At 35.4% G+C, this 21,214-nt stretch overlaps 1 protein-coding gene across 10 annotated transcripts in view; it reads right to left on the bottom strand.

The window, feature by feature from the left end:
• Positions 1-21,214, bottom strand: part of TANK (TRAF family member associated NFKB activator) — a 78,193-nt gene that overhangs the window by 10,464 nt on the left and 46,515 nt on the right. For all 10 annotated transcript variants that reach the window (XR_014294859.1, XM_082630531.1, XM_082630532.1 and 7 more), the window contains 2 exons: positions 3,391-3,467; positions 2,620-2,735 (listed from right to left, as the gene is read on the bottom strand). Coding sequence is in view for 9 of the 10 variants with exons in the window: in XM_082630531.1 (XP_082486657.1) it covers positions 2,620-2,735; positions 3,391-3,467 (193 nt within the window). In the remaining variant the exon portion in view is untranslated. The remainder of the gene's footprint in view (positions 1-2,619; positions 2,736-3,390; positions 3,468-21,214) is intronic.

Below are 21,214 nucleotides of genomic sequence, written 5' to 3'. Positions count from 1 at the left end.
GGGGTTAATTCCAGGGCTACACAGCTAATGAATGAGTGACAGATCTGGAACTGGAACCCAGGCAGCCTAGAGCCTGTGCTCTGAACCATTATGATAAATTGAACATGCTGGTTTCTACATTATAGAGAAGAGTCTCCAAAATGACAGAAATGTGCTTTGAATTTCTTTTCCAGTAGTAGATATCCCCTTTGTGAACAAAACATGGAAAACCCAAACAGGTGTAATAAAGCATATATTTTCTTTTAGTATAGCTAGCTGGCATACCTCAACACATTAAAGTAATCTTTTGAATTAATCTGTTCAAGCAATGAGAGTTACTATTTACAAAAAAAAAAATTTTTTTTAAACGTTAAGATTTCTAAGGTTACTAGAAATTCAAGCTCAGAAAACTTAAAAATCAAACAAGGTGCATGAAAGCACTTGTCATTCTGACACTATACTAAGAAACATAATCAGGTGAGCTAATTGTCTTTCTATTTTGTTTACTTCAAGACATGTATTCCTGCAAGGAAAAAAAAGTAAAATGAGAAAATTTTTTAGGTTTCTAAATTTTAAGTATAGGCTGTTCATTTGGATGACTTTTCAGTTTAATTACCTTGTATACTGACAAAAGAAAAGGATCTGAGGGTTGTTTTAACCTCTAGTCCTATATTCTTGTCTCCTGATTGCCACTAAAATATGATCCTACTTCATGGACCAAAGAGTACTATTTTTTTGAAGCCACAATTACTTAAACATACATTTTACCTTTGTCCTTTCTCAAGACTACTGTCATGTGGATGAGAAGCAAAAAAATAAAGAAAATGTACAATTCTACTAACTCAGCAATTTATGAATTATATCTGTTTACTTAAAAGGAAAAATCAAATTTTAACAAAAAAATAACACGGGACAATAATGTTAAATAAACTCTTTCCAGCTGTATTATGCAAATCACATTTAAAATAGTTCTTTTCCATTTGTATTCAATGTAGTGTTCACTCTTAAAAAACCTGAATAGGCATCTTTTTCCAAAATATTTCTTTTTCTTTCTTTCCCCCTTTGATCTACTACTGTCAGAAGCATAATATTTGATATTGTGGTTTGTTTGGAGCCAGCAAAACTCCACTGGAGTCTGTAGCACAAAAGACCTAAAACATTTCAAGAATAATGTTGTATTTATTATTTGCGACACAGTTAATATAAAACATAAGAATAATGTTAGGAAGCAGTTTTAGTGGGAAGGAAATTGAAGTTAAACACTCAGTATTCTAGTTGACAGATACATACTCAGATTTAGACTTGTGCAATTTAAAAATGGTCAAAGTATTAAGCCATTGATAACGGGGTAGGTTCTTTGTGTAACAATGAATATGTCACCATTACAATGTTTTGATACTACGCTGATGTTCAAAAACGCATGATTAATTTTAGGTACTACATCTCTACAGCTAGTAGATTTTAAATAAAGATAATTCTTTTATTGGTACTTCAGAAGTACCTAGTGTCTTTAGTCTGCACAAAAGATCAAATTCTCAAGAAAATGACAAAAATTAAGGTGGAAACATTAGAGTTCCTTTTGGGGAAGCAGAGGGAAGGGAGGGGAAGAAGTGAATTATGTTTGTCTACAAAGGTTGTTTTGCTTCTCCAATAGCACACTGTGTACCTTTTCTGAAAATAAAACGGTAGTAGTAAGCAAAAAAGTGAATTTACCCTATAAAATGATTTTTTAAACAGCCTAGCTATAAGAGCTGTAAGAAGTGGAAAGTGATCTTTAATTAAAGGAGTGTCAGCACTGCTGCAACATCTTTCAGAGTAAAAACTGTAAATCACAGCTCTTGGGAACTGTAGGTAGAATATCTCAAATCACAAGGGTAAAGGAGAATTTATCATTATGAACCATCAGTTTACCTTCCTTTTGTTTACAGGGGTGCATGGTAGCCAGATTCAATCCCTGGTATTTTGCTATTCATATCGAACTACTGAGGCAAATACCAGGAAGCCGGTCTGGGGTTTTAGGGAAGGGTGGAGCTTCTAAAAAACACACTGCAATATATCTGTAAAACAGATATCCCTTTTAAGTTATATTTTGTACTTAGTTTGTACTTTGTACCTACAACAGAACTGGTCTCATGAAATGTGAAATGTTTATTTCTTCAATCAAATTACAAGAATCTATCCATGGTGTCCAATTAACTTTCAGGCAGAAGTTAAAAACAAACCTAATATTATAATTTTACTTAGCTCATATGTGATAGTGTAGCTTCAAGGTTGCTTACTAATATACAAATTAATGTTTAATAAGACCCCCAAATAGCAACTGAAGACTTTGAGAGATATATCCTATATTTATTTTTCCAAGGTGGGACTTCTCATTAAGATGATTAGTAATTATGTCATTCAGTTCAATCTACATAATGCCACATAAAATAGAGAGGGAAAAGGCCAATAATTATATAATGCATACATGTATATGCAATACATATAGAATTTAAACAGTACTTACCAATTATAAGTGGTGAGAAGCGCAAGTTATAGATCCTCAGCACTTAATAAGCATTTAGAAACATTTTCACAATCAAAAATAAATCAGTTTCAACCAATAAAATTAATATTACTGTACATTAAATCAAACCTTACCAGTTACAGTGGCTGGTACATTAAGTTTGCTTAAGTGGTCTTTTTGTGCTTTGGCTAGCATGCATATTCTATGAAATTCTTCTTTCAGATCCCGGAAAGTCTTCTCTATATAACCTCTAAAAATAAATCAACGTTTTAAAATGTAAGGCTATATCTTCAAATTTTAAAAATCATGATTGAATTTACATAGCACTTTTTAATCTAGCACAAAATAATTACTGAAAGGTTCTGAAAGTTAAAGAAAAATCATTTTACATTCCTAGAAAATGTTTCCTGAAACAACTTTAATATTTGGTACAACTTTAACATTTGGTACAAAGTAAGTGATAAATGAAAGTTCTAATACATAAATGTAGCAAAGACTAGCACACCTACTTATTCATGTATCACACTTATGCTGGCTGTCTCATTCTTACATTAATAATTTCAGTGTATTGACTTTTTGTCCTGAGAACATCTTAAATAGAAAAAATTAAATATTCCTCACTTTGATAAGGTTAACATTAAGAGCCATCCATATAAAGCAATGTGGCCATAGTACTTGTTCTATTGAAACAGGAGAACTTCAGAGAATTCAGTTTTTAGACCCATCTCTGCTATTAACTGTATGACTTATTTAGGTCATTTTAACATGGAGGAGCCTTGAGTTGGTCTCTTCTAGTTTTAAAAGGCTGCTTTTTCTTACAATTGCTAAAAATTTAAAATATGTACATAAAAATATATTTCAATATTTATAATTTGTAGGGTTGGCAAAAAAGGATATAGAACTACCTTTCATGGAATAAAGGAATGCCAAGACTCCTTGGTGAAGTTTCTTTTCTTGGAGAAGAAACCTCTTGTCTTCTTACCTTAAAGATATAAAATGATTACCACTTTAAATTGCTTCTAAACTCAAATGAGAATGGGTTAACAGAAAACACAATAGAAAATTTATCTTCCTCAATGAAAAATAAGTTTAGTTAGCTTACAGATATATATATATATATATATATGGTACAATAGATTTTTTTTTTCAACGAGAACATTCAGGGAAAAAGGAAAATGAAAGTAGAAAAATAAGATGAAGACAGGAAGAATTTCTGGTAACTTCTTCAATTACTATTTCCAGTATTGCTAATTCAAGAAATTTCCTCAAATTCATATTTGGTGAAATTGCTACTCTGATCACCAAGCATCTGACATGACTAGAAACTTTAAGAAAAATATCCGTGTGAGTTTACTTTTTTTTCCATTGTTGGCCTATACATTTATTTATTTTTTTTTTTTTTATTTTTTTTTTTTTTGCTGTACGCGGGCCTCTCACTGCTGTGGCCTCTCCCGTTGCGGAGCACAGGCTCCGGACACACAGGCTCCGCGGCCATGGCTCGCGGGCCCAGCCGCTCCGCGGCATGTGGGATCTTCCGGGATCGGGGCACGAACCCGTGTCCCCTGCATCGGCAGGCGGACTCCCAACCACTGCGCCACCAGGGAAGCCCGCCTATACATTTAAATCAATGTCTTTGTATTTTGTTATAGATTCTTTGCTGAGAAATGCGGCTGTATTAGAGGAATAAAGAAAACCAAGTTACAGCTCCTTAGCATTTAACAAACATTTTAAAGATAGTGCAATTATGTATTTAAGCTCCTTTAACACAAGTTCCTGCCACCACCCTGTGGCTTCCACTGGTATTACATTCATCATGACACAAAAGTCAACATTTAGATTTTTTAAAAATCTTCAGTCATACCTAGAGAACTTTGTGTACCTTTTAAAACTACAAATTGATAAATCCAAATATTTGAAGAAGTCCTAATATTATTCAATCATTTATAATTTGGCCGAAACTGTATAGGGTCTTATTTAAGTTCAAATTCAAACCAGTGTTTTATATTAGGTGACTTTTTAGATTTTATTCAGTTAAGGTCATTGTCGCTCTTACTAAAATGGATGATTTTACTTCATTGTTTCTTATCATCTGAGTACATCTCCCTTATAATCTTGCTTTTCAAAAGGTTCTTTCAATTTCTTAAGAGTCTTATTTGTTCTTTAGGGAAAAAACCTGATTCCAGTTTGTTTCTCTTAAAATTAGTATCTTCTCCAATTTCTTCAGTTTATTGCTCTACTTTTTCAGCTTTTTCTAAATACTAGTGTTTGCTTACCATTTCTAAAGTAGTGTATTACTTTACAGTAATTAGTAAAATATAATCTTAGCAACCCAAACAATTTTTTTTATATATTATGTCATTAGACTTAGGTAAAATAAAGATCATTTGCTGCTGCATACTTTTTGTCTGACAAATATTTAGGCCATGTCTTCTTCTGGATTAAAACTGCTTTATTGAGCTTTATAAAGCAGTCATATCAAAAGACATTTTCACATTCACAGTTTGTTTTTAAAAGCGGTAGACAAGGCTTTTCTTTAGTGTTATGTGCAATTAGAACACTCAATGGATTTTAGTGTGGACTAGGAAAAAAGGCAACATTTTAAAGCTAACCAATCATTCAGGACGCTATAAGTATAAAAACAAACTCTTAAGAGGTTATATTAAATCTATAGCAACAAAATCAGAGAAGAAGTAATATTAAGAGAACAGAAACATTTGACAATTTAAGATATTGAATAAATAATAAAACAAGTGATTAATAGAGTAATTAATCTCCTTTTAAAATTTACTATTTGAAGTTCTCAACATGAAATAAAAATATTCTATTAGGAGCTAGGAAGAACCAAAAAGAAGTGCTTCTGTAATTTTAGTCTGAAAATGAAGATAGTTACAGAAAACAGTAATGAAGACTACTCCAATTTTCAAAGTACTGATTTTGACATAACGTAGGAATGATTGCTTCTGAAGTTAAAGAAGCCTAAAAACTAAGGGGTGGGGGTGGGGGTGGGAAAGAGGTGAAGGAAAAGGCAGGAGAAGAATGATAAATTTTAGCTGGCTCGCCAAATAACTGGTGTTGACTTACTTCTGTGACGTTTAGATTTGATAACTGGGGTGGGTGAATTTATCTGGAAAAGATTTCTTGCTTGTTGATGGCAGGGGGTAAAAGGAGGACTGACTTATTGAGGAATTTCTATGAAGTATCTAAACTAAGGACTTCAAGCTTCTTTGGGGTTAGGAACAGTTCTGCTTACTATCATTTTTGTTATCATTATTGAAGAGACATATTACTGATTGTACTGAGCAATACATTGCACCTTCTACCATTTGCACCAAATAAGTCTATTGATATATTTCAAAAGAAAGTTTTATGTCCCCACATCCTAAGAAAAAATTTCGAAAGAGACCATAACATGTTAGTTCAAAAAAAAGCAAAGCAATTCTCTGACATTTTGAAGTAGGGTTTATCTAAAATGGGTATAGAATGTTAATATTATTTTCCACTGTAGCAATCGAACACAACTTTCTGAAAAAGATCATTTATTTTTTCAAAGGATTTAGGATTAGTATAGCTAACAGCAACTCCAACACTTCCCCCAGAAACTCAGACTTTCTTTTAAATGCTAAATGATCTTACCTAATGAAGACTACTCGGTTTGCTGAGCATCCCAGAGAGTAAGTAAATATTAAAAGAGATAATTTGTATTTTTCAAATATGATCCAGGTGGACCCCGCACTGAAGGAAGTTGAAGTTATTACAACTTCAAATAAGAAAGCAAGAGAATTCTGAACATTATATTTTAGGAGATTTTAACATTAAATCATTCAACAAATGAATTTATTTTGAGGTACTAAAACTTAAAATACTTAACATTATAAACTGTTCCAAGTACTAGTTTGGAAATGGCGAACTTGTGGAATGAATACTGAAATAAGAGTTTTACACGTCGTACTTTTCATTTACACTTCCAGTATGGCACTGGGTAAGTCATTCAACTAAATCATTAAGATAAACCCATTTGAAGCAGTTGGAAGACGTTGTGAAATGATTCCTTAAATTTCCTCTTATGTAAATTGGGAGAATTTGTTTTAGTGTAAATCAATTTAAGCTTCTCATAGATGTGTATTATATATAAAAAATGTTCTGTTCAAGACTTAGTTGAATATGCAATGATATTTAAGAAGGAGAAAAAAAAAGTGGCTAATATTTAATTAGTTCAAAACCTTCTTATTCTTAATGCAGCGATAATGGAAAATGTTTTTGTGTTGGAATCCAAGATCTGTTAGATACCAACATTTCGAAGAAAGAAATGTATATTTTCCCCAATGCCTGCCTTTTTAATATTTGGTACTAAAGGTGAAAGTACTTTTATTTTTATAAATCAATGTGAAAAATACAGAAATGATTCACAATAGCCAAGATATGAATTCAATTCTAAGTGTCAATTGATTATGGATGAGTAAAGAAAACGTGGTATATATACAATAGAATATTGTGTACACACACACACACACACACACACATACATTTTAAGGCCGAACACATCAGCTTTAAAAAAGAAGGAAATCCTGTCATTCGAGACAATATGTTTGAACCTGGAGGACATTATGTTATGTAAAATAAGATAAGGCAGGCACAGAAAAACAAATATAGCATGATCTCACTTATATGTGGAACCTAAAAAAGTCAGACTCATAGAAGCAGAGTAGAACGGTGGTTGCCAGGGTTTGGGAGGTAGGGGAAGTAGGAAGATGTTGAGTACAAAGTTTCAGTCATGTAGATGGATAAATTCTGGAGATCTAGTGCATAGCATGGCAACTATAGTTAATACTACTGTACTGTATACTTGAAATTTGCTAAGAGTATAAATCTTAAATGTTTTTACCACAATAAAAAAGAAAAATAACCATGTGAAGTGATGGATATGTTAATTAGATTGACTGTGGTAATCATTTCATAATGTATACATATATCAAAACATCATGCTATACATTGTAAATATATAAAATTTTAATTTGTCAATTTATAGCTCCAAAAAGCTAGGGGAGAAGAAGAAATGCAATAAAAATTTTTAATCAGAATCATGTTTTTTCTTAAAAATTTTAAGCAACTAAAGTCAGCAAAATTAAATTGAGTTATGGAACTTTTAAAGATAATTCAATTCAAACTCATTAATATCTCTCATATGGAAGGAATCTAAACTTTATTTATTTATTTATTTATTTTGGCATTGTACCAATTTATTTGATTGCCTGAAGCCATATACTTCAAAAGGAAATTAAAAACAGAAACGTTCTCTTCTTTATGGTATATAAGATAAAACAACCTCTTAGTTATTTTTTCCATTTTTTTTCCCCGGAATCTAAACTTTAAAAGGCTAATACTGAATAAAGGTGGTAAGTCTTCAATGATACACATTTAACCTATAGCAATGACTATCACTTTATTCCAGGGTTCATATCAAAGATTCTCTCTAAAATTTAGTTGAGATCCTTTCATGCAAAAGGAGTATTTATTTTCAGGTGGCTCAGGCAACAGAGTGTAGCCAATATTTGATTTCGTTTCTGAGATTACGCTTTAAAAACAGAAAAGAGCTATGTTCTTACTTGGAACAATGTCAACCAAGAAGTTAGCCCAGGTGAGATGGGATGGATTAGTAAAGGGAATATAAACTGTGGAATAGTTATAAATACTAACTTAATAAAATTTACTATAGGAAAAGAAAAAATGAGTAGTGGAAAAAGAAAGTGAAAATAAGGATTCACTTATCACTTAGATTTTTGAAACTAAGAATGAAATGTTAAAGGAGAAACTGAGGTTGAATTTACCAGTTTTATATATATTGAAACAAAAATGTTACAGTGAAGTCAAGCATTGAATATGGCTGAATTAGGGAGAAAGTGAAAAAAGGGCTGAGAAAGTGAAGAGCTTAAGGTAGAAAATAGGAACAGAAAAAAGTTACAAGAGATTTGATAAGAATATAAAAGCATATTAAAAAAGAAGTTTGAGGACAAAAGGTAATTGAAAAAAATACACAGAAATTGTATTTATAAGAACTTATGGCCATGTGAAATCTGTGGTTCTCTCACCCTCAATAATATTACTGAAAATCTAGAAAAGCAAGAGGAACACAAATCCTAGGAGCCTTGTCTGTTCCGCATGACACAGTGTGCTAGGCAAATCCACTGCCAGTGCGGGAACAATTCCAGGGCAAAATGGGATCCATCCCAGAGTTCTGAAGGAAGAGGCAAGAAAATAAACAATATAAAAATAAAATTAAATATCCCAATTACTTCCAAGTTCTTTACAAGGTTTTGGTTTAATGTAAATCCCCCAAAACTTCTATCAATTCAATGTTGCAATAAAACATTAAAAAAAGTTATCTTTCTGATTAATTTTCTTAATAGGAAGAAATATCTAATTGTGGGAATGCCTTTTTATGCAAAATAGAAAAATAACTTAAGTGACTAATTTTAAAAAGTAAGGTTTCCCATACTTCCTTCACCCCTTCTCTGAACACTACTTTAAAATGAAATGATTTGGGAAAATCCTTTTCATTAACTACTACTTTTTGGTCATACCACTACCATGGTGAACAGAAAATATCTTCATGAAAATAGTTGTTATTTAAGCAATTTGCATATATTAATTATTTAACTAAATCCACATAATCTTGTAAATTAAGTACTTTAATTTGATTTTAAAGTTCACTATAGTTACTAAGGCTCTGGAGAGATCAAATATTTGTCTACAGTCTAGTAGGTGGAGTAGCTGCAACTGGAACCCAAGCCTTACCGCCTCAGGCTCTTAACCTCTCAGTTTACAGGTCCCGACTGCTAGAGAAGTGAAGTAGTAGGGTTATCTAGCATGGTGAGGAAGATATAGAAGGGTAACATTTACACACTGCACCAATGCAAACTACTTTTAAGACTCTAAAACCTGTCATACAACAAATATATTTCTCAGTGAGGCATAGTTATAAGCCAAGTTTTGATGTTTAAATACTGCCTAGGGAATGGCCTTTGGTATGGCCCTTTTTGTGCTCAAGAATGTCCAAGAAGAAATTTACACCCCAAAATCACCTAGATAGACTTACTCAAGTTCTGCCAAAGCAGTTTATGTGTTAACAGAGGCAATTTGGCAATAGCTTCTTAACCAGAATTTCACAGTTTAAGTATTTCTCAAACTTGTCATTAAAAGTTAACCATTTGACAAAGCATGACAGTGGAGTACCTTACTGTTAATGCTATCCTCTCGAAACCTTAATTCTCTTCCTGCCTTCCTAACTACCTCCTAATAGATGACTGAGCATATATAGTACCTGACTTAAAATCCTTGTCTGATAATCTCAATATCTGCATCATCTCAGGGTTGGTATCTGTTCCCTTGAAACTGGGTCATATTTTCTTGACTCGCCATATGTTGAATAATTTTGGACTGTACCCAGAACATTGTGAATATTATGTTGGGGAGATATTCGGTTATATGGTGCCAAAGAGTGTTGATGTTTTTGTTTTTGCAGGAAATTAAGTTGGTTAGACTCAGACTCCAAACTGCCACTCCTCTGAAGAGCAGCAGCTCAGATCTCAGTTCATTCCTTTATGCTTCAGCTGCAAACTGTTTTCAGTTTGCCCACACATCCTTGGTTTTAGGGAGAGCCAGAGATGGGCTGAGTTTAAATACAGAACTTCAGGTTTACTTTCTCTGGCTTTCTCCTTTATGGGGCTCCTTCCTTCTCTGGTGACTGTGGGTATTCTGGGCTCATTTTCCTTTCTGGTTCTTCCAGCCAGAATGGTGGTGGGCTTTCAATTGGAATTTTAGCCACTGGAATTGTGGCCACCCTCAGGACAAAACCACAGAAAACTTGGAATCTCACATTAGTGACAGTGCTTCACAGCAGTGAGCAGCTCCTCCTTCTTGATGCCTTTTTGGCTACCAGTATAATATTTAGGTTTTCTTTTTAAGTTTTGGTGTTTTCATTGGTCCCTGTCCCTCTTAGACTAAAAATGTGGGCATTCTCTAAGGTTCACACATGGGTACACTGTTCTTCCCTCATTATACACTTTTCTTATTGTTCATTCTCGTGTTAAGTCTACTGAGTATTCATTTCCTAAAGTCTGTATCTTCAGGCCCACCCTCTCTCTTAATTCTTTTATTATTATTATTTTTTTGCAGTAAGCGGGCCTCTCACTGTTGTGGCCTCTCCCGTGGCTCCGGACGCGCAGGCTCAGCGGCCATGGCTCACGGGCCTAGCCCCTCCGCGACATGTGGGATCTTCCCGGACCAGGGCGCGAACCCGTGTCCCCTGCATTGGCAGGCAGACTCTCAACCACTGCGCCACCAGGGAAGCCCCCACCCTCTCTCTTGATAGCCATTCTCAATTCTCTTTCAATCCAATATATTTTCACTTGTTCTGTTGTCTATTGTAGAGCACCACATTTTAAAATATAACATAATCAGGGGCTTCCCTGGTGGTCCAGTGGTAAAGAATCCGCCTTACAATGCAGGGGACGTGGGTTTGATCTCTGGTCAGGGAACTAAGATCCCACATGCCGCGGGGCAACTAGCCCACATGCCACAACTACTAAGCTCATGCGCCTCAACTAGAGAGCCTGCGTGACGAAAACCATGGAGCCTGCGTGCCACAACTACAGGGCCCACGCACCCTGGAGCCTGCGTGCTACAACTAGAGAGAAGTCCACGTGCCGTAACAAAGAGTCCGTGCCACAACGAAGACCCGATGCAGCCATAAATAAATAAATTTAAAAAAAAATCTTAAAAAAATTTTTTAAAATAATCACCTTTTCCTCAAATCTGGTTCACACTTCTAATCTTCATTTTCCTTTGTTAATGCAAGGCCATTCTCCTTAAAATAAAAAAATCTTAGGGAAAGATAAAACCTTAAAGAAACTGAAATTAAGCATTCCTAGGAATAGCAAAATTCAAAACAAAACTAGAGGTCTGATAAAGGGCTACCAACTTTTTACTTTGCCAAGAAAAAACTTAGTAAAAACAACTAACTATAAAGATCTATTATCTTCTTCATGTAAAAGAGAAATGGACATTTATCAAAAAAGTAGAAGGGAGAGTTTTAGATTCAGCTTTCTTAAAAAGTTTTCATTCTGTCCTCAGGACAAGATGAGAAACAAGAGCTGGGGACAAGAACAGGGATTCTGTGGCTGCAGCATGGGGAAAGAGGAGGAAGAGAAAATGTTCAACCAGCAGCAGCAAGAAGGAAAGCAACATTTACTGTGGCCACTGGCCATCCAGCAGGAATACATTCTAGATGACACTTTTTAGGGAATCTGGACAAGTCAGTGACCTCCTGCACATCATTATTTGGATGAAATATAGAGGGAAACATGCTGCTTTAATGTTAAATAGTGAAGAGCAATTAGAGGTAGTAATAACGGTGGGTAAACCCATCCAATAAGGAATATAAAAATCACACCACTATTGATAAGCACAACAGGAGAGAGAAAACGAAAGATACCCATCTCGGAATTATTTGGTTTTCCAAAAGGAACTTATCAGAGAAGAAAAAAAAATCATAGTTTAATGACTTACAGAATGCCTGGGAACTACCTTACTATAGTTTTATCAGGATTCTAGGATCTATCTATTTATCTTAGAGCTGAGTATCAAGTATATGGAAAGATGTCTAATTGGCAAAGAAAAAAATCTTTCAGGGAAAAAGCTTTCATAACATGGCAAGAGTGCCTTAAGCAAGCAACAAAGACACTGAAAGAACACAGCACATTAAGTGCAAATGATAAATAAGGTGTGCCCTCCCCATCTCTCCCCCATCAAATTCTAGCAATATCTTAAAGGGGGCTACAAATTCAGTAAGAGTTATTAAAATACAATATTGGGAAACATGCTAGCTAGAGATTCTATGGTAAAATGAAGCTAAGTAGTTTTCTTTTTTTTTTTCTTTTTGGCCACGTTACGTAGCTTGCGGTATCTTAGTTCCCCAACCAGGATTGAACCTGGGCCCTCAGCAGTGAAACTGTGGAGTCCTAACCACTGGACCACCAGGGAATTCCCGCTAAGTAGTTTTCTTACTGTTGATTTTGGATCCTATAATACATTCTTGTGCCTTTAAAAATTACCATGAAGAATACATACTATGCAACATTTCACAGGTCTAGGGTCCTGTGGAATAGTTCAAGAAATGCATCAGGCACCACACCATCTTTTAACAGCATAACCATTTGCATGTGCAGGCACCCATCTGCGTCCACCTTGTGTCCCCCACCATGAGACCAATGCAAATATAATGCTCTAGCTGCTTGCTGTTCTATAATTACCAGAGACCTTTTCTACTCTGATCCAGGAGTCTCACGTCTTCTTCCAGCATCCATGAAGTTATAACTTATTAGCTTGTAGGTAGGGTAAAATCAAACCCCAGACCCTGAAACTCATGGGGTCAACAACTGTCACAATAGTATTAAATATTATTTGCCTTTTTTACTGTGCTGGCATTTATACTGATGATACAAAAGCAATGGTGAGTAAAACTGCTGGTGCCTGAGTATGACCAAGGCCATGTTACCAAACTGTACTCATTGTATTCTTCAATGCCGTATACTGGATCAAAAAGGAAGCCAGTTTCACCTAAGAATATCCTTGATGATGACACAGTAAAAACTATTAATTTTATTGAATTTTGATCCCAGGCTAACATTTTTTAGTATTCTGTGTGACAAAATGGGAAATATACACAAAGGACTTCTATTTCATACTGAAGTACAGGGGGGAAAGCACTTGTGCAAGTGTTCGAGCTGCAAGCTGTACTAGTCACTTTTTTAATGGAATGTCATTTTCACTTGAAAGAATGATTATCATGCAAGCTATGGTTATTCAGACATTTTCTCAAAAGCAAATGAAGCTAGCTTCCCACTTTAAGGAAAACAACTGAAAAGATTTGTTGTTTACGAAAAAATTTAAGTTTTCAAGTGCAAATTTTGGAAAACTTCTGTTATAGTAATCTTGACAGCTGCCCAGTAAAACGACTTTTCTGATGAGATCAGTGATGATGTTAAATGTGAGTTAAAATATTATATAATGAAATAAGTCAATATTTGGAAGTTGTGCATAGCTCCCTGAACCGGTATTTTCCAAATGACCAATTCACGATGCTACAAAATCATACATAAGTAAAAGATGCATTCAAAGAACAAGACAGACCAATGGCTTTTAATGTACCAGAAGAGTTCACTGGTTTCATACTGCAGCTAACATTAAGAAATTACCACTTGCGAAGTTTTGGTATAGTATCAAAGGAAAATATCTACAATTTCTAAAAAGGTTATTAAAATACTCTTCCCTTTCCCAACTACATATCTGTGTGAAGCTGGATTTTCTTCATGTAATTCAACCAACCAAACAAAAAAACCCCCACAACCCCCCCCAAACCACCCACCACAACATATCACAACAGATCAAATGCAAAAAGCATTTCTAACTAAAAAACAAATATCTTTTTTTTTTTTGGCCACGCCACGTGGCATGTGGGATCTTAGTTTCCTGACCAGGGATCAAAACTTCACCCCCTGCATTGGAAGCGCAGAGTCTTAACCACTGGACCACCAGGGAAATATGAAGAAACAAATATCTTTAAAACAGATTTTGAGAACTTTTAGGATGACAGATTATAATATATTAATAAGAGAAACTAGATTATTTTGGAGGGCTAGCCCCAACCTATGAGGTTGAAAAAACAGCCTTTCAGGCCTTGGTCAAGATAAATCAGGGAAGAACAGAATACAGTAACTCTGTTTAGTGGGCTCTGGAGAAGAGTAGAAAAAGAAAAATGGGAAATGTGAGAAAGGGTACAAAAAGGGGAAATAAGGGGAGAAATACCATATTAGAGCTATTTAAATCTGCTTAGAAGCCAGGGAAGAGGATTTAAAAAGTGATATGCCATTTCTCATTTTCTTCTCCCCTCAAAAATTATTTCTAATATAATAACAAAGCAAAAACTAAAATTATGTATTAAATTTAAAAACAGAGACTCACCAAGATTAACATACAGAAATCTGTTGCATTTCTTTACACTAACAATGAAGTATCAGAAATGGAAAGTAAAAGAACAATCCCTTTTAAAATCCCATCAAGGGGACTTGCCTGGTGGCGCAGTGGTTAAGAATCCGCCTGCCAATCTTTGCAAATGATGCGACCAACAAGAGCTTAATTTCCAAAATATACGAACAGCTCATACAACTCGTTAACAGAAAAAAAAAAAAAACCAATCAAAATATGGGCAGAAGACCTAAATAGACATTTCACCAAAGAAGACGTAAGATGGCCACCAGGCACGTGAAAAGATGCTCAACATTGCTAATTATTAGAGAAATGCAATTCAAAACTACAGTGAGGTACCACCTCAAACTGATGAGAATGGCCATCGTTAAAAAGTCTACAAATAACAAATGCTGGAGAGGGTATGGAGAAAAGGGAACCCTTTTGTTGGTGGGAATGTAAATTGCTGTAGCCACTACAGAAAACAGTATGGAGGTTCCTTAAAAAGCTAAAAAGAGAGATGCCATATGATCCAGCAATTCCACTCCTGGGCATATATCCGGAGGGAACCATAATTCGAAAAGATGCACGCACCCCAATGTTCACTGTGGCACTATTTACAATAGCCAAGACATGGAAGCAACCTAAATGTCCATCAACAGATGAATGGATAAAGAAAATGTGGTATATATACACAATGGAATACTACTCAGCCATAAAAAAGAATGAAATAATGTCATTTGCAGCAACATGGATGGACCTAGAGATTATCATACTAAGTGAAGTAAGTCTGAAAGAGAAAGACAAATACCATATAACATTTACATGTGGAATCTAAAATATGACACAAATGAACTTATTTATGAAACAGACTCACAGACATAGAAAACAAACTTATGGTTACCAAAGGGGAGAGGGGGTGGGGGAGGGATAAATTAGGTATTTGGGAATAATAGATACAAATTACTATATAAAAAATAGATAAATAACAAAGTCCTACTGTATAGCACAGGGAACTATATTCAATATCCTGTAATAAACCATAATGGAAAAGAACATGAAAAAGAATATGTATATATACATATAACTGAATCACTTTGCTATGCACCAGAAACTAATACAACACTGTAAATCAACAATACTTCAATAAAAAAAACAAAAACAAAACCAGAGACTCAGAACAGGAAAGAGTTAGGATGAATTAATAATTCAGATTTGGAAACAATTTCTACAACAGAAGTGTCAATGTAAACATTAAAATGATTTGGATATCAATTTTCTTAGAGTCTGTGATATATTTATTATGACACCTTGGGGAAAACTATGAACTTTAATGAATAAACTTGTTGAATAACTTTTTTCCTTCTAATTATTATTCTACCAGAGAGTTTATAAACAAAGACTAATCTCCAGAGAAAAGTAATATAGAAGTGTTACATATAAAAAGAAGGTATATTTGATCCAATCTCTAAAAACAAAACCAGGGGGAATGGGACATTTGCTCTGACCAAGAAGGTAAGTTGCTACATACACACGTTTTCTCCAATCCTCTGTAATCCCCAGGCTAGGCCGTCATGTGCCATTGTATAATGGGCATTTCTATCTAATAAAAGATGATGAAAGGAAAGAACCAAGCCTTAAAGGAATACAGGGATAATTTTTTTGTTTGTTATTTACAAAGGTGAGTAATACAAAGGTGAGAACATAAGCAGTCATATTTTTTTTTAAAGTTCCTCTCTCAGGAAAGGTACTATGTGTTTTGGTAATGTAAACCATATTTTACTTTGCCAAGGAAATCACTTGATAGTTACATATCTTGACTAATGATATAATTTCTAACTTCTGTTCAACTAATAAAAACATATTTAAAAACAGGTGTTTTCATCATACATCTGTATACGATACTCTATTTTAAAGCATTTACAATGTATATAAATCCAGGTACCTGACAATAAACCTAACCTATAAATAAATATAGTTTAAGAGACTTGCAATAGAGAAAGTATCTAGACGTTGAGAGAAGCTATGGGGGCCTGAAACTCAGATGGAGATCCCTAAGTGGGTGGTGCACCTGAAGTCCAGAGTATATGAGATATGAACAGTTCAAGGATGGAGATGTCATCCAAGACCTAGACTTGTGAGGCTAGGATTTTATAAGCTACAGAAGGCCAGACAGCAGAACAAGTTAAAGTTCATACAGTGTCTGCCAAAACTGTCATATATAATAAATGGAGGAATACACCATGGGCAAATGCCTTTCACTGAAGAACCGTCTACAGAATAAAGAAACAAAAATAAAGAATAAGGAAACAAAAAGAAGCACTCTCTCCTCTGAAGTGATGATTATGTAATTTTAAAAAATTATAGTAAATGAAATTGCTCTTTCAAAACCCTCAGTTTTGTTTTATTTGTTTGTTTGTTTATTTATTTACCTTTACTCACTTACTTACTTACTTACTTTTACTTACTTACTTACTTACTTACTTACGGTAGGCGGGCCTCTCACTGTTGTGGCCTCTCCCGTTGCGGAGCACAGGCTCCAGACGCGCAGGCTCAGCGGCCATGGCTCACGGGCCCAGCCGCTCCGCGGCATGTGGGATCTTCCCAGACCAGGGCACGAACCCATGTCCCCTGCATCGGCAGGCGGACTCTCAACCACTGCACCACCAGGGAAGCCCCCCAAACCCTCAGTTTTAGCTTTCAGTTTATTTAATGTTCTGCAAAGTAGCCTGGAATAATATGGGTTCTTGCCTAGAGATTATTCTTTTTCTATTAAAATGCTGCACAAAATTTAAGTTTACATATCTATGCACATACTACCACATAAGCAAGTTAAGAATTTGTTTTCTTTCCCCTACTTAAACTAAATGTTGAGTGCCTGATCAAGCCTACCTTCAGCTCACTGGGCATTTTTATTTTTAAATTAAGGTCCTATATGTTTTATCTGTACCATAAAATGATAATTAGGATTTCATTTTGTCATGTAATTAGGACTTCACATTGTCTTTTAATTTGCTTGCTAATTGTTTTGGGTCTCCAAATTTTGTTTCCCCAACCAGACTGTAGCTCCTTAAAGGGGAAAGATCTTACTCTTTTTTTTTTTTTTTTTGTATTCCTATCAAGGACTAGCAAGACTGGGAAAATAGTTCAATAAATACTTCTTGTACACTCAGCCATAAAAAGAAACGAAACTGAGTTATTTGTAGTGAGGTGGATGGACCTAGAGTCTGTCATACAGAGTGAAGTAAGCCAGAAAAAGAAAAACAAATACCACATGCTAACACATATATATGGAATCTAAAAAAAAAAAAAAAAAAAAAAAAGTGGTTCTGAAGAACCTAGGGGCAGGACAGGAATAAAGACGCAGATGTAGAGAATGGACTTGAGGACACAGGGAGGCGGAAGGGTAGGCTGGGACAAAATGAGAGAGTAGCATGGACATATATACACTACCAAACGTAAAATAGATAGCTAGTGGGAAGCAGCCGCATAGCACAGGGAGATCAGCTTGGTGTTTTGTGACCACCTAGAGGAGTGGGATAGGGAGGGTGGGAGGGAGACGCAAGAGGGAGGAGATATGGGGATATATGTATATGTATAGCTGATTCACTTTGTTATAAAGCAGAAACTAACACACCATTGTAAAGCAATTATACTCCAATAAAGATGTTAGAAAACCCCCCAAAACTTCTTGTCTAACTGATTGACAAGTCAATTTTTAGACATCAGCTTTCTTCAAACATGTCAGAGCTTGTATGTTTACTTGCAATTGCCAGGTACAGCACATCCTACTTCCTTAATGTTAGCACTGACGGCAGCTCCACAGCTCCATCACTGTTTTACTATTCTAAACCTATAAAATCTTTCCTGCTCCTCAAAGCTACCATGTATCTGCTGATCTAATCACAATGATAGCTACATTAGAAATTTGCCAACTGTCTAACTGGCATTTTTCAGTAACAACTGCATTCTTTGTATTTTTAAACTTTTGTTTAAAGCATATAACTCAGATGAAAAAAGATGTATAAAGAATAAATTATATATAGAAAATCAGAAATAAAGCATAAAAACATCTCTATACACATGAACACATGGTTTCTAAATAATTAAAAGTTCAAATAAACTCATATAATATATACTTTGTATCTCAGATCCTAGAATCTGAAAAAACTTTACAACATTCAATAACGTCTATTTTGGTTATTAAATCAGGACTTTAAGTCAGAGGGCAGTTTAGAGTTATTGAATGAATGAGTGAAGAAAATTTACCAACATCACTAAATTCTTTTATGTATTCTACATTTTTGCTCTCTATATTTTCTTGTGTCAAAACACTCTAGACGGGCTTCCTTGGTGGCGCAGTGGTTAAGAATCCGCCTGCCAATGCAGGGGACACGGGTTCAAGCCCTGGCCCAGGAAGATCCCACATACCGCAGAGCAACTAAGCTCCTGCGCCACGGCTGCTGAGCCTGCGCTCTAGAGCCCGTGAGCCACAACTACTGAGGCCATGTGCCACAACTACTGAAGTCTGCGCACCTAGAGCCCGTGCTCCGCAACAGGAGAGGCCACAGCAACGAGAAGCCCGTGCACCGCAACGAAGAGTAGCCCTCACTCGCCACAACTAGAGCAAGCCCGCGCGCAGCAACGAAGACCCAACGCAGCCAAAAATAAATAAATTAATTAAATATCATTAAAGAAGAATAAACATAGTTATATAAAATAAAACACTCTAGACTTCTGTATAACTTCCACACACACACAAAAAGGGATAGAAAGATGACAAAATCTTTTGTCACACCCTACACACCTAGGGTAGCATTTAGTTTGCAACTGAAGTGGTTCCCAGAGCCATATTATAAAAAAATCTCGTTTCCAAGATCATAAAAATGATCCAGGGGAACTCCCTGGCGGTCCAGTGGTTAGGAGTCTGAGCTTCCACTGCAGGGGGCCTGGGTTCGATCCCTGCTCAGAATTTGTATTTATATTAAAATATAAAATTTGCTAAATAATAACTGCTATCATGACATATGTTACTATGTCTGACAATGGTGTCCTGCAAACAAGATAGTAGTCTTTGCCAAGAATAAGTGTATGCATTTCTGTGTTATTTGATTTCTTATAATTTTTAACTTTTAAAGTAATAACATGCAACAGTTTCTTGGTTCTCTAAAGCACTGCTCAGCTAATCTCCTCTGGAAAGTCTATATTCATATTAGAACTTTTGAAATTATTCTCAAGATAATAAGCTATGATTACTTCTTTGCTCTGAGATGAATAACAATAGGATTCAGGAGAGTCAAATTCATTATTGAATTCTGCCAGGTTCCTTTAACTCTCATTAATATTTATCATATGGTAAATGATGTACTATGCTGCCCCCACACACACCCTTGATCTTTTGGTACCCTCTTCTGTATACCACAATCTAAAATCCCTGTGATGCTTTTATTTTTATTTTTAAAAATATTTATTTATTTAGGCTGTGCTGGGTCTCAGTTGTGGCACGCAGGCTCTTTTAGTTGCGGCATGTGGGATCTAGGTCCCTGACCAGGGATCGAACCCGGGCCCCCTGCATTGGGAGTGCGGAGTCTTAACCACTGGACCACCAGGGAAGTCCCCCTGTGATGCTTTTAAATACAGTATGTCTACAAAATCTTTGATAATCTTTTTTTCAAGAAGAAGAACTTATTTTCTTATCTCTGGAGCACTTACTGACTTGTTTCTAATGAACAGAATAAAGTGGAAGCAAAGGTGTGATTTTAGAGACTAGCTTGTAGAAAGCACTGTGGCTTCCTCCTTGCTCCCTTGGATCTATTTCTTTCTTACTCTGAGGAAGATAGCTGGCACACTGTGATGAGAGGCCCATGTGGTGAGGTATCTTGCCAACAGCCATCTTGGAGTGAGCCATCTTGGAAGTGGATCCGCCAACCACCGTTAAGCTTTCAGGTGACTGGAAGCCCTTGGCCACATTCTGACTTCAATCACATAAGATCCTGAATCAGAACTATCCAGCTAAGTCACTCCTGAATTTCTGACCCATAAAAAGTGATTGATAAATAGTTGTTGCTATATATTGGGGTAAGTTTGGGGTACTTTGTTATATGATAGATAATACAATGAATCCTATCTCAACAAGAAATACAGTACAAACTACAGTGGTGTACAAGAGGTGAAACACAAGTTTTCCATTAAACTGAGTACTTCTCCTCTAATGTCGCTAAACTATAAGCAGAATACTAAGGGTCATCCAATGACACAGGTTCTGCGACCTTGACTTTTTTATGTCCTTTTAGAAATCAAAGGACTCTTGCATGCTCTTTGTGTAGGATTTCTATGAACAGACTAAACTATAAATTTCATGTTTCTCAAATACAATTTTCTAAAAGGTCCTCTTTTCCCTCAACATATTCCTTTTTCCTCCACTCTATGTGTCTCATTTTCCAAGGCAGCCATAGTTGCCATTTGCCATAATGTCTGGGGGTCTTTCCCTTTTCAAATATCCTAACCAAGTCCTAAACAAGGTAAACAGTCCTCAAACTACCCACCAAAAATAGGAGGAGGAAAGGACTGTGAGTGGTTAGCAGTAGCCTCCTTCTGTTGTTGGTTCAAAACATTTCTATTAAGTCACTAATTCATTACAGAGGCTAGGCCAACTGATTGGGAATGTAATTTCTAAAATCAGTTAAGTTGTTTATGACACAGAGAACT

This window comes from Mesoplodon mirus, assembly GCF_964341445.2.
Source record: "Mesoplodon mirus genome assembly, chromosome: 8".
In the NCBI taxonomy this organism is placed as follows: Eukaryota; Metazoa; Chordata; class Mammalia; order Artiodactyla; family Ziphiidae; genus Mesoplodon; species Mesoplodon mirus.
Note: the sequence above shows the minus strand (reverse complement) of the source record. Positions and strands in the feature narration are given on the sequence as shown.